This window comes from Schistocerca piceifrons, chromosome 6 (assembly GCF_021461385.2).
Source record: "Schistocerca piceifrons isolate TAMUIC-IGC-003096 chromosome 6, iqSchPice1.1, whole genome shotgun sequence".
In the NCBI taxonomy this organism is placed as follows: domain Eukaryota; kingdom Metazoa; phylum Arthropoda; class Insecta; order Orthoptera; family Acrididae; genus Schistocerca; species Schistocerca piceifrons.
The window spans coordinates 551,756,615-551,771,188 of NC_060143.1; the positions used below are offsets into that span (position 1 = coordinate 551,756,615).

General features: G+C 38.0%; 1 protein-coding gene across 1 annotated transcript; it reads right to left on the reverse strand.

The window, feature by feature from the left end:
- Positions 1-512: 512 nt before the first annotated feature.
- Positions 513-14,347, reverse strand: LOC124803457. Its single transcript, XM_047264646.1, has 2 exons — positions 13,976-14,347; positions 513-881 (listed from the first exon to the last, which is right to left on the reverse strand). The coding sequence occupies exons 1-2, from the start codon at positions 14,345-14,347 to the stop codon at positions 513-515; spliced, it is 741 nt and encodes a 246-aa protein (XP_047120602.1).
- Positions 14,348-14,574: the final 227 nt, after the last annotated feature.

Here is a 14,574-nt window from a genome sequence, read left to right on the forward strand (position 1 = left end):
TTCTCAGTAAAAAAGGCATTAATGGGTTAGTGAACTGAGAGAGTGCTTTCATTGTTTATTGAAAAACTGTATAAATGTTACGTGCTTGTGTTTTATCTGAAACTTAGGGAACCCCCTTGTAATTTATTACTTTGGCAGAAATTTTTACAAGCTGCAAAGTGAAATATTACTCTGAACTTATGTAGCTTACAATGATACAAATTTGTCAGTTTAATACAAATTACCAATGTTATTTTATCTAGTCACATTTGTTTGCTGAAAATTAAAATACATCATTCATACACCATTGTCACACAAGTTGGCGTCATGCACTGAATCATACTGTTTAATACATTTTCATTTTGCACCATTACTTATGAGAACATAGCAACATTTCCAAAAACCTTACTGACCATGACACAAAGATTTCCAGTACAGTGCTCACACTGACAAAAAAAAAAAAAAAAAACACACACACACACTTTCTCTGCTACTTTGTTTCTGAAAGACCATTACAGTTTATGTTCTGCTCATCAAGGTATGTATTTGCCCATATATTTCACTGATGGTGTGGTCATCCCTGGGAAGACAACTTTTCCATCTACCTTGTAATCATTATATACCATTTCAGTCAACAACTCATAGCCTGCACGCTGTGCTTGTTTTTGAGAGGCCATGGCAGTGAAAGCTGTTGCTGTTGCCTTCAGTCCAACACCTTTCACAAGTTGAAATCGAGCACGTAAAATCTCAAGTCCCACATTTTGTCCTCTGTATTTTGGTAATACAGTTAGTCCCACAGCACTCATGTAGTGGTCCACCCCATAATGCTCAAATACATCAAGTTGCTTTGGTAGATCTTCCATCAACATACGCCAAATTTTTCTCATTGCCTCGCCTTTCACCTATAAAAATAAATGTTCGTTAATTTTCATTCCCTTGGTATTGGCCAATGTTGCATATACTTAGTTTGATGTCAAATTCCTTGTGATTTATAAGTTTGAAACCATTAGCTATTGCCTGTATTTGTCACATAAATGTGGGATATTACAGAAGTGTTAGTTTCATTCATGAGAACTGTGATAGGGAGACAAAAAAGGAGGATTTTCTGCTATTAGTTACAACATCTGCATGCATAAAATTGAATGAAATATTTAATTAAAGTGTTTGCACGTGTATTTTACAACTGGTTTGGTGATTCCAGAAAAAATAACGTATGGCAATAAAACAGTGCTCTGTATTTTTTCCTATTGTAATTTTAATTTCCTTTTGGAGTCACTTTCCTTTGTAGGAGACCACCCCTTAGTGCAGACATTGAGTCTTACAATTGTGGTGGTATCTAATCTGAGTTAATTGTTTTAAAATTTGGAAGTAGAAGAAATTTTCTTTGAGATATTTGGCCAGCAAGGAGGGGAAGGGGTTGGTGTAAAGTTCCTGATTAGCAGGTCTTGCAGCAATGTCACGGATTCAATTTCAAAATTTGCCATAATGTGTTGTGTGCAATTTCTAGGTGACGTGTCCAGCAAAAAGGGGTATTGAGAGATTAGGTTGCATGCCAACACTGGGTTTTACCTTTTCTCTTCCATTCTTGATGAAAACCAAAACGCAATATTACACTGCACAAGCCCGAATCAGCTATCACTTAATACATACACACAACTGTATTCCACAACATATCAGGAGAAGGCAAGCACAAATCCCCTCCAGAATATGGCATTTATGGGTCTGCCTTGATGGAAAACTTTGTTTGTTATCCCCAGACTTTTTCAGTGATAATTTTGTCATGATCAGTGGCTCTGAGCACTATGGGACTTAACATCTAATGTCATCAGTCCCCTAGAACTTAGAACTACTTAAACCTAACCAACCTAAGGACATCACACACATCCATGCCCGAGGCAGGATTCGAACCTGCGACCGTAGCAGTTGCGCGGTTCCGGACTGAAGCGCCTAGCACCGCAAGACCACCGCGGCCAGCTAGTTGGTTTAATAATGAATAAAAAAATAGGAGTGTGGGTAAGCATAGTGAAAGCATTATTGTGGCCAAGATAGACACGAAGCACATGCCTACTACAGTAGTACAAGTTTATATGCCAACTAGCTCTGCAGATGACGAAGAAATTGAAGAAATTTATGATGAAACAAAAGAAATTATTCAGATAGTGAAGGGAGTCGAAAATTTTATAGTCATGGGTGACTGGAATTCGGTAGTAGGAAAAGGGAGAGAAGGAAACGTAATAGGTGACTATGGATTGGGGGTAAGAAATGAAAGAGGAAGCCGCCTGGTAGAATTTTGCACAGAGCATAACTTAATCATAGCTAACACTTGGTTCAAGAATCATAAAAGAAGGTTGTATGGAAGAAGCCTGTAAATACTGACAGGTTTTAGATAGATTATATAATGGTAAGACAGAGAAGTTTTAAGTTGTAAGACATTTCCAGGGGCAGATGTGGACTCTGACCACAATCTATTAGTTATGAACTGTACATTAAAACTGAAGAAACTGCAAAAAGGTGGGAATTTAAGGAGATTGGACCTGGATAAACTGAAAGAACCAGAGGTTGTACAGAGTTTCAGGGAGAGCATAAGGGAACAATTGACAGGAATGGGAGAAAGAAATACAGTTGAAGAAGAATGGGTAGCTTTGAGAAATGAAATAGTGAAGGCAGCAGAGGATCAAGTAGGTAAAAAGACGAGGGCTAGTAGAAATCCTTGGATAACAGAAGAGATTCTGATTTTAAGTGATGAAAGGAGAAAATACAAAAATGCAGTAAGTGAAGCAGGCAAAAAGGGATACAAACGTCTCAAAAATGAGATCGACAGGAAGTGCAAAATGGCTAAGCAGGGATGGCTAGAGGACAAATGTAAGGATGTAGAGGCTTATCTCACTAGGGGTGAGATAGATACTGCCTACAGGAAAATTAAGGAGCTCTTTGGAGAAAGGAGAACCACTTGCATGAATATCAAGAGCTTTGATGGAAACCCAATTCTAAGTAAAGAAGGGAAAGCAGAAAGGTGGAAGGAGTATATAGAGGGTCTATACAGGGGCAATGTTCTTGAGGACAATATTATGGAAATGGAATAGGAGGTAGATGAAGATGAAATGGGAGATATGATATTGCATGAAGAGTTTGACAGAGCACTGAAAGATCTAAGTCGAAACAAGGCCCTGGAAGTAGACAACATTCCATTAGAACTACTGACAGCCTTGGGGGAGCCAGGCCTAACAAAACTCTACCATCTGGTGAGCAAGATGTATGAGACAGGCGAAATTCCCTTAGACTTCAAGAAGAATATAATAATTCCAATCCCAAAGAAAGCAGGTGTTGACAGATGTGAAAATTACTGAACTATCAGTTTAATAACCCACGGCTGCAAAATACTAATGTGAATTCTTTACAGACAAATTGAATAACTGGTAGAAGCTGACCTCGGGGAAGATCAGCTTGGATTCCGTAGAAATGTTGGAACACGTGAGGCAATACTGACCCTACGATTTATCTTAGAAGAAAGATTAAGGAAAGCCAAACCTACTTTTCTAGCATTAGAGAAAGCTTATGACAATGTGGACTGGAATACTCTCTTTCCAATTCTGTAGGTGGCAGGGGTAAAATACAGGGAGCAAAAGGCTATTTATAATTTGTACAGAAACCAGATGGAAGTTATAACAGTCGAGGGCCATGAAAGGGAAGCAGTGGTTGTAGCCTCTTTCCGAAGTTTTTCAATCTGTATATTGAGCAAGCAGTGAAGGAAACAAAAGAAAAATTCGGAATAGGAATTAAAATCCATGGAGAAGAAATAAAAACTTTGAGGTTCGCCGATGACATTGTAATTCTGTCATAGACAGCTAAGGACTTGGAGGAGCAGTTGAGTGGAATGGATAGTGTCTTGAAGGGAGGGTATAAGATGAACATCAACAAAATCAAAACAAGCATAATGGAATGTAGTCGAATTAAGTCGGGTGATGCTGAGGGAATTAGATTAGGAAATGAGACACTTAAAGTAGTAAAGGAGTTTTGCTATTTGGGGAGCAAAATAACTGATGATGGTTGAAGTAGAGAGTATATAAAATGTAGACTGGCAATGGCAAAGAAAGCCTTTCTGAAGAAGAGAAATTTGTTAACATCGAGTATTGATTTAAGTGTCAGGAAGTCATTTCCGAAAGTATTTGTATGGAGTGTAGCCATGTATGGAAGTGAAACATGGATGACAAATAGTTTAGACAAGAAGAGAATAGAAGCTTTCGAAATGTTGTGCTACAGAAGAATGCTGAAGATTAGATGGGTAGATCATATAACTAATGAGGAAGTATTGAATAGGATTGGGGAGAAGAGAAGTTTGTGGCACAACTTGACTAGAAGAAGGGATCGGTTAGTAGGATATGTTCTGAGGCATCGAGGGATCACCAATTTAGTATTGGAGGGCAGCGTGGAGGGTAAAAATCGTAGAAGGAGACCAAGAGATGAATATACCAAGCAGATTCAGAAGGATGTAGGTTGCAGTAGGTACTGGGAGATGAAGAAACTTGCACAGGATAGAGTAGCATGGAGAGCTGCATCAAACAGGCTCAGGAGTGAAGACCACCACCACCACAACAACAACAACAACAACAACAACAACAACAACAACAGTGGGTTTACACACGTTTTCCTTTTTTTTCGTTTTCTGACCCCCCTCCCATGTCACTGCATTAACAGGTTGTTCCTCATACAATCTATCACATGATAACCTTTATGTTCCAGGTTACTTCTCTGGAAGCTTTATCTTTGAGCATAACAAATGCAGGTAATCAGTCCCCTGTAATGGTATGATTGTGTAACTGTTAGTTTGGCATCCACATCTGTTAGTATAGGGCAGTTCCCGTGAATGTATCACTTAGAGCCATATTTGTTGTTAACTGGATTCAGCTGTTTCAAAAAATTTACACTGCTAGTTTCGAAAGCAATCAGAAAAGGTTACTTCTAAGCTATTAATTTATTCTGCACATTTATTTTTATTTTGAAACTTGAAACTTTATGTGATTTAATTAATTTTGTTGTTACTTAACTTCTGTAAATAGTCAGCATTCAGCCCTTTATATGGACATATAACACCATGGAAACATGCTATATAATTAAAAGCAAGCTACAGTCAGAGGTGGATTTTCTATTTTTTCTAAAGTGTTTTGCAATCTATTAACAATCTTACATTACTTGGCAAGAAAGCAATCACATTTGTAGCAGCTGGCCGCGGTGGTCTCACGGTTCTAGGCGCGCAGTCCGGAACCGTGCGACTGCTATGGTCGCAGGTTTGAATCCTGCCTTGGGCATGGATGTGTGTGATGTCCTTAGGTTAGTTAGGTTTAAGTAGTTCTAAGTTCTAGGGGACTGATGACCACAGCAGTTGAGTCCCATAGTGCTCAGAGCCATTTTTTGAACATTTGTAGCAATGAACTCACAACATTCTAATTTTTGTAAAAGCAGGGAATGACAGAATGAGGCTTACTGAGCTAAGGAAAATCTTTCCTGTGAAATAAAGATAAAACAATAATCAAACTATAGGCAGTCAATTTGCAAGTACATATTTGTGAAGTGAAATTATGCTGCTGGGTAACATATCAATACCATGTTGCTCCACTCTGTGCACTGTTAGCTGAATGGATCCGTCATGGCATACTGTCCACAAAGTATTGTTCAAGCCTGTCACACACTATGGTTGCAGTCCTTCTGAGGTAATACAGTGTGTGAGAATGATTTCTGCTATGATGCATTGCATTTTTCATCTAGTTCCAAGCATACTCAATTTGGATTCAGATCAGTAGAGCAGATAACACATGCTGTTCCATTCAGTTGATTCCTGCCTCCTGGAGGAAGAGGAAGATGTTTACAAGGTGGTTGCGGTGTGCCCTGGCATGATTGCCTTGAGAGGTAAAACCCATGACTGAAAAGTTGACTGTAGGACTGGATAGTAGAGTAGAGAAGCCTGTGCAGATACAGCAAAGAGCTAAGTTAACACTTGACAGTGATAAATTACGGTATAACAGTCCAAAATATGACTGGCCAACATTTCTGCTGCAAACATTGGACTATTAGCTTGAAATATGCATTGAGATCTTAAATGATAATCATCAGGCATCAAACATGTCCTGAACTTATCGGTGAACAGATCCTGATCTCATTGTGCCACTGATCAGTGTTTCTTTCCAGGTGCTGTTGTGCGGCCACCGAACCTTATCATCATCATCATCAACATCATTTTCAGATTTCAATTTCTTAACATGTGGCAGTTCTGTGTAGGCGGGATTTGTACTGTCGCAATACCTGACAAAAATAGCGAAGCACCCAGAAGACATGGTCATACGTTAATGTCACTTTGTACTCGTGCATACCAACAACGGGCATGTAAATAATTGGAGACAGAAAGGCCGCCAGAGTGCATTAGCTTTTTCATGTTTGTTATTGTTACTGAGCCTTGTAGGGTATATAAGGGTGGTGTGAACAATATCAAATGCTGAGTGATTACTGTGAAGGACAATGAGATGATTCATACTCATGTGAGGCAGTGTTGTCACCATCTGACAGATTTTGAAAGGGGTCTCCTGCACTTCGTCATTTGGCTGGCTAGTCAAATTGTACAATATCCAATTGTTTGGGGGCATTTGGAGGTGTAGGTGGCCTGATGTTGGACTGCATGGGAATGTGAGGCAAGGCATACTCCTTGTTGAGGTATTGTGGATCAAGCCCATTGGGACCCCTTCACGTACGTGCCTGTTATCCAAAATCTCCCTGCACCATTGGTTGGAGTGCATCAGCAGCCAGAATAGAGAATTAATACCCCACGTATCAGCTGTCATTAACACGACAACACAAATATCTATATTTCAAATGGTGCCTGCAAGCATAGACAGCTGATAAATGGCATCATTTGGTGTTCAGTGATGAATAATGGTTCTTCGCTACCCCAGATGATGATTATTTTAGAGTATGGTGGTGACTTAGGGAGAAGTCCCATTTGACCAATGCTTTGGAGAGGCAGAGCAGTATTATTCCACTTTCAACAAAGCAGTGTGTATGTGTTGGGGTGGGGGGTGGGGGGGGGGGGGGGGGGGCTGCGGGATGTGCACATATGAACTGTCTGCATTATGTTGAGGTACTCCCACTCCCGTGGCCAGCAAGATCCCCAAGAACATGTGTGGTGCCAGCTCAGATGCCAACTGCATCCCAGTGCCATTATCTAGGATCCAAGATATCAAGGACTAGTTACAACAACTGAGGGCCAGGTTGCCTGAAGGGAGAATATAATGGCTTTATGACACACTTCAATATTAAATAAGTGTGCGCATCCATAAAAGTCTGGGGTTAACAAACAAATTTTTCCATCAAGGCAGACCCATAAATGCCACATTCTGGAGGGGATTTGTGACTGCCTTCTCCTGATATGTTGTGGAATGTCAGTTGTGTGTATGTATTAAGTGACAGCTGATTCAGGCTTGTGCAGTGTAATATTGTGTTTTGGTTTTCATCAAGAATGGAAGAGAAAAGGTAAACCCCAGTGTCGGCATGCAATCTAATCTCTCAATACCCCTTTTTGCTGGACATGTCACCTAGAAATTACACACAACACATTATGGCAAATTTTGAAACTGAATCCGTGACATCGCTGCAAGACCTGCTAATCAGGAACTTTACATCAACCCTTTCCCCTCCTTGCTAGCCAAATATCTCAAAGAAAATTTCTTCTACCTCCAAATTTTAAAACAATTACCTCAGATCAGATACTATCACAATTGTAAGACTCAATGTCTGCACTGCCAGGTTATTTGTAAATTTGACTCTATTTTGTAACTGGTGAAAAAAATTCACTTTTTTTGTTGGGCAGTGTAATTGTAACAGATGCTAAAGAGGCAAAATTGATCATGTGGACATGGTTGTGTACTGTTTGGGTCTATACAGCCCTCCCAGTTGCCTCCAAAGAAGCTGTGTTCAGTACTGTTGCATTTTCCTCAGGTTACCTAAGAGCCATAATTTGTAGGTACCAATCATCAACTTATAGCATTATTTCTGAGTAACCACAACAAAGCAAATTGTCAGTGATTTGTTCCATATGACAGAGACAGAATGTTCAAATGACATCGCTATGGGAATGCCAATTCAGAAGGTGGCTAAGTGTGCTGAGAAGTCTTCTTGTTGTAAAGTAGGAAAAAGTGTGCAGTCTAAACTCAAATTCAGATTCTTTATTAGTCATTCAGCATTGTTACATGCAATAGACTTCGTCAGTTCACTTAACCTATTAATTTTACAAAAAAAAAATTTACATATTTAAGTTGATATTGGGCATTTCTAAAAATTCTTCTAATGAATAGAATGGATTAGTTAACAAGAAGTTATGAACATTGTCTTTAAATAATTTGTCAGGCTTGATTGACCCATTTTTAGACAATTTGTTATATATTTTAATTGCCATATACTTATGACTATTGTTAGTTTTAGCTAATCTATTTTGTGGCAACAGCAGAGAAGTACATGTTCTTGTATAGTAGCCATGTCTTTCATTTGTTACACTTAAATTAGGTAGTTCAGCAAGTATGTAGTTAACACTGTCAAGAATATATAAATTAATTACTGTTAAAATTCTGTATTTAGTGAACAATGGTTTGCAATGTGTTCTATTATCTACCTTAGCCATCACTCTGATTGCTTTCTTCTGGATCACCATAATTTCATTTATTTTTCTGCTGTTTCCCCAGAGTATTAACCCATATCTTAAAACAGATTGAAAAAAGGCAACGTACGCTGTCCTTACGTACTCAAATGTCACGCAACACATCAGCCTCTTCAACAAATATATAACTCTTGACAACCTAACCACTATGTGATCAACATGAGAGTTCCATGTTAGACTGTTGTCAAGTACAATACCTAAAAACTTTGCCTTTTGTTTTTCTATTTTTGTAGTCTTTGATAGACTGAACCACATATTCTGAGTCTTTTCCTCATTTAATAGCAGACCATTGGCATTAAACCCAGATGCTGCATTTTCTTTTGCCAATTTCATATCACTTACAAGGTTATCAAGTACATGGTTTACAGACAGAAAAGTTGTGTCATCTGCATACATATATGTCTTTACCTCTATATTTCCTGGTAAGTCATTTATGTGTACAAGGAAAAGAAGTGGTCCCAATTTAGATCCCTGTGGCAGTCCATGTTGAACCTCGAGTATGTTTGACAGATGACTTCCTGAACTCACCACCTGATTCCTTTTATTGAGGTATGACCATCTGAGGCACTCTTGACAGAGTTAAAGTCTGCAACAGGTGTGCTGTCATTTTCTTCTTGTAGTGTTATAATTATGGAAACTCCTGATCTACAAATTAAATTTTATTGCAGAAACTGTAACATATATAGTGACATACTTCAAGTATTTGACAAAAACATTTTCCACTTGAGTATGTCCCCATTACTGGACAGATGGGTGGCAACTCTTTAGTACATAACTTCCTGAAAAAGTTTGGAAAACTGTGCGAGGAGAATGTGTCACGGATACAGTGAACCATCTTTTAATCTGTCCAGAAAAATGTCCAAATTAATGACACATCTAACCAAAATATTGCAGCCTATATGGCCTTGGACTTTTAATTGTATTATTAGAAATGTGATTAACACTATGTTTGTATTTACTTTTAATGTCCTGATTTTTCTTACTTGTCATGAGAACGTATTAGAAATTTTTATTTTGCTAGAGCTCCTTCTTTGGTGCAGTTTTCTGCTTTCTCTTCGGCACTACTTGCAACAGCTTTCTCAGCTGCTTTTAAAAATTAGTATTTAAAATATATTCCATATATAAATTGCCCTTTCTCCCATCCTGTTCAACAGAAATAGGATCATCTTCTGTAGCTCCTTTCCTCATCTCTCATTTAATGATATTTCACATTAGGTTTGATTTTGTCTGAGCTGTAAATATCACACAAGATGTACGTATTCCTGTATTTCATTTTCTAACTTCATTTAATATTCTGCTGTACATAATATCAAAGTTTTTCCAAGTTAATAATGATACTGATTATTTTGTAAGTACTAATTTTTCATTTGAAGATGCTGTGATACCTGTAATGATCCAGTTTCTTCTATAGCATCCTGGTACTGAATTATGTTTCTGGGATAATTGATTTGAAGAATGGATGCAGATTTATGTAGAAACATTACAGCTGACATTGGGCACAATGTAAGCTGCACCCCAGTCAATACCTTTTAAGTGTTCTTTAAAACCATCCATAGTGTTTTCATTTAATGGTCACATTGTTTTTTTTAAATGTTTGTGAACTGTACATGCAGGTAAGTTACAGAATGTGAATAACTGTATAGTTATCTGACTGTCCATTTACCACAGGGTAGGCATGTCTTTGTTGGACTACCATTGTTGTCTCCAGCTAATTGAGTAGGGAAACTAGGAATGGCTAACAGAATATTTAAATTGTTTTGTTGTCAGATTTCCCTCAGAAACATACAATGACATTGCCACAGATTAGTAATATTTTCCTTCTGTATGAGAGGCAGCATAACATAATTTTGCCACTTACACTTTACTATAAATTAAAAGTGCTTATTTTTGCACTCTTAGCTTACAGTTCATCCTCATCAGCTCTATTATTTTGTTCAACAATATCTCTCTATGCTGGTCCCATGTTTTATAATGCCATGTACCTGCCTTCATTTAGGCCTTCCTCTCAGTCTTTTCTCTACCCTTAAAATCCAACCAAGGACTTACCGTATTTACTCGAATCTAAGCCGCACTTTTTTCCGGTTTTTGTAATCCAAAAAACCGCCTGCAGCTTAGAATCGAGTGCAAAGCAAGCGGAAGTTCTGAAAAATGTTGGTACTTGGTAGGTGCCGCCACAACTAACTTCTGCCGTCGAATATATGTAGCGCTACACAGGCATGCTTTGTAGGCACAGAGATAAATACTGGCGCCAAAACCTCTGCGTCAGTTAATAAATTTAAAAAAAAAAGTGGAAGACGAGCTTTTTTTTCTCCGCCCCGAGTTTCGACCACTGCATTTTCATACATTATCCAACGAAGTAAATACAAATTCCGTATTGTTCATCTTAGAAAGTAGCAGAATTTCAATGTACTACGAAAATCTGACTGGCAAGACTGTTGCTAATAGGATCCTGATGAAAAGTGAATCACGTGCAGTTTTCTCTTCACCATAAGAATAATACGAATATAAACATTTTGCCATGTATTCTTTCGTGTTTGCTGCTATCTCATTTAAATCCTGTCTGCCTAATAAACTACGAAACTACAGTGAGACAACAGCAAACGTGGAAGAATATACGTATCGTGTCATGTTTATATTCGTATTATTCTTATGCCTAATAGTGATACAGTCAGAAATGAAGCACGGCAACTGACTGGATTTTTAAATCTAAAATGACTAATTTCTGTGCAGAATTTGATGTACTAAAGAAGCGGCCGCAAAGATTTTCAAACGGAGAAAAATTTTCGCCTAACTCTCGTTCAGAACATGTCCTATCAAACGCAGTCTATTATTTGGTTCTTGTTGATCATTATCAAAGAAAGCAGCAGTGTAAGTAACAACAAGTAGCAGTCACTTGCCATTGTTTCGCTAATGAGACAATTCCTCTCTTTTTTTTAATTGTAAGCGGCGGTAGCGCGCACAAAAAGCAAGCCACGCCGCGGGCGGCGACAGGCCGTAAACACTCACTATCAGAATGCGACAAACAATGCATGACGCAGTACAGTAATGCATTTTCAGCTTAGAGTGACGTAAACGCCTATAACAAAGAAAACGGCACTTATCAGATCAAAGCAAAATAAGCAATCGATTCAAACCACACGAAGCACGTGAAAAAGGGAGGGTACCCGTATAAATACGGACGCAGTGCCTGACGCATAGCAATGGCTACCTGGTAAAGCTTAACTGCTAAGCTTACGACTCAAACCAAACTATTGTAGCTGTATCGTCTTTCATTCGACCTAAATTGTGTCTCATATTACAATGGACCAACTTTGTTGCGATTTGAAGGTGCGGCCTAAAACTTTTCTCTCCCCTTGAATTTCGAGTCTCAAATTTCAGGTGCGGCTTAGATTCGGGAATTTTTTTTTTCCTTGATTTCGAGTCTCATTTTTCAGGTGCGGCTTAGATTTGAGTGCGGCTTAGATTCGAGTAAATATGGTACTTGCTCCAGTACTAAAATTACAAAAGAGAGCCACACCATGCGTTGCAAATGTATCACCTAGAGAATCCTGCAGAAATAAATTCAGGGAGCTAAAAATTTTAACAGTAGCATCAGAGAGAGAGAGAGAGAGAGAGAGAGAGAGAGAGAGAGAGAGAGAGAGAGAGAGAGAGTGTGTGTGTGTGTGTGTGTGTGTGTGTGTGTGTGTGTGTGTGTCTTACAGTGTTAATATTATATTGAAATAAAAAATTAAATAGTGTGTCAGTATAAATTCTGTATAACGTACTATTATGACATTTCCTGTGAAAATTCTATAAAATATATGTATGTGTACTATTTTTTTGTAACTAGCTATGTATATGTGAGATTTATGCAAACATGAAGTGTCCAATATCATTGTAAGAAATTATCCATGGGCAAATAAAGAACGAAGAATAAAGCTCCCACTCACCTGGCCACATGTGTTGCCCTCCTCCACCTCTATTTCATTTTCATTTTGATCACAACTACACCTTTCACTACAGTCTGTGCCCTGATCTATTTATTTATGTCTCAGTCTTCCAGTAATTCTCACCTTACATCTCGCGACTGCTGTCACTGAACAGCATAGAGTTTCTGAATGGTTTTTGCATTAAATATGCAGTTTGGAAAACCACACATCATTTAACAAGAGCTCTCCAAACTATTTTTGCTCTTCTACTTAAGCTGTGTTTAGTTTTTGTCTTCAGTAGTTCTAAATACTCATAAATCAGTACAGTGACTTCATTGTTTTAATTTATATGATTCTCTTTTCAATGTGTTTTATCCTATTTTGATCATAACATAATTTGTTTTCCTCACCTATCATTTTTAATTATTTTAATTACACTGTTTACAGATGCTGACGGTTCAATCCCGTCTCTGGCCATCCTGATTTAGGTTTTCCGTGATTTCCCTAAATCGTTTCAGGCAAATGCCGGGATGCTTCCTTTGAAAGGGCACGGCCGATTTCCTTCCCAATCCTTCCCTAACCCGAGCTTGCGCTCCATCTCTAATGACCTCGTTGTCGACGGGACGTTAAAACACTAACCACCACCACTACAGATGCTGAAAGCTGCTCTCTATTCGTATTGGACTACCATGAATAGCCAGCTAATTTGTGATCACTTACATTATGTTTCTCTATCCATGTGTTCTCCTGTCATCATAAAGATAAATTTCATCAGTTCCTTTCCAGCTTTAATGTTGTTCAAAATGAACAGACAATTAATTTAATTTAATTCTACAATCTATTCCTTCCCTGCTCCCACTACTCTCATCCCTGTGTAAACTTACATGTTTTACATGAATTACTTAACTGATAATTTTATGTAGGGACGTGACAATCTTCAATGAGCAGCCCACTATAATTCCAGCAATAGAGAAGTCCATGATGTATAAGTTTAGTAATGTTAATGTTTTGCTAGTAATGGATATTAGCTGCCTGAATGAAAAGGGGGAAGGCAGACCTACTGTAAGTGGAATGTGAACAATGTTATGATTCGACATTTTTTGCTAAGACAAACCACTGTGATTAATGTAAATCATTTCAACAGCCAGAGAAGTTCCTAATGTTAACTAGCGACTGGATTTAGCACCTATGAATTACTGAAAATTCACTTTCATTTAAACATTAAGCCTAATTATTACATAGTTATGTTTATTGAAATATTTTGCAAGAACCCAAGTATGATCTTTGTCATAATAAGATTACAATCAATGGAGATGAAAAATGGAAATTATTCAGTAACTGTAAATTCCAATATGTTTACAAAATGCTCTTGTTTACAAAATGCTCTTACCTCATCAGGATTTGATTTCTCTCCTTTGCTGACAACACATGTTATATTGGTCCCAATGATTTCTTCTTGACCATCTGGATATTCTCTTATAGCTACAAGACCAACATTCTGCTTTAGTGATTCCTTCCACATTATTCTAGTGTCTTCCATAGATGTTTTATCTGCCATTAAATTAATTGTCTTGCAAATATCCTCATCTCGGACAAAGTATACCATCATGAGTCTGTCAACAATTTCTTCATGCATTTCAGGAGTGGCATCCTGTATTCTGTAGACAAGCTTAGAACCATCTGCTAAAGTTGTTTTGCCTTCACACCTAGCCCAAACTTGAGGAAATGCAACATCAGCTGGCCTCTTCCAGTTTGATGGCATTTTGTTTATTTTGATTCAGTGAACATAAAATGCTGAAACCAAGGGATTTCTGTGGCCTTCTTATATGGTGTCATTGACTGAACTGTGCCACATGAGAGGTCATTATCATGGTTATGAAATGAAGTAAGATCTTATCTAGAATTTCTGGCACTTTAGCTTGAATAACATGATAAAAGGCAGGGATTGTTTAGAAGGTCGTAAGTCATCTTATCTCTAGAAAAGAACTT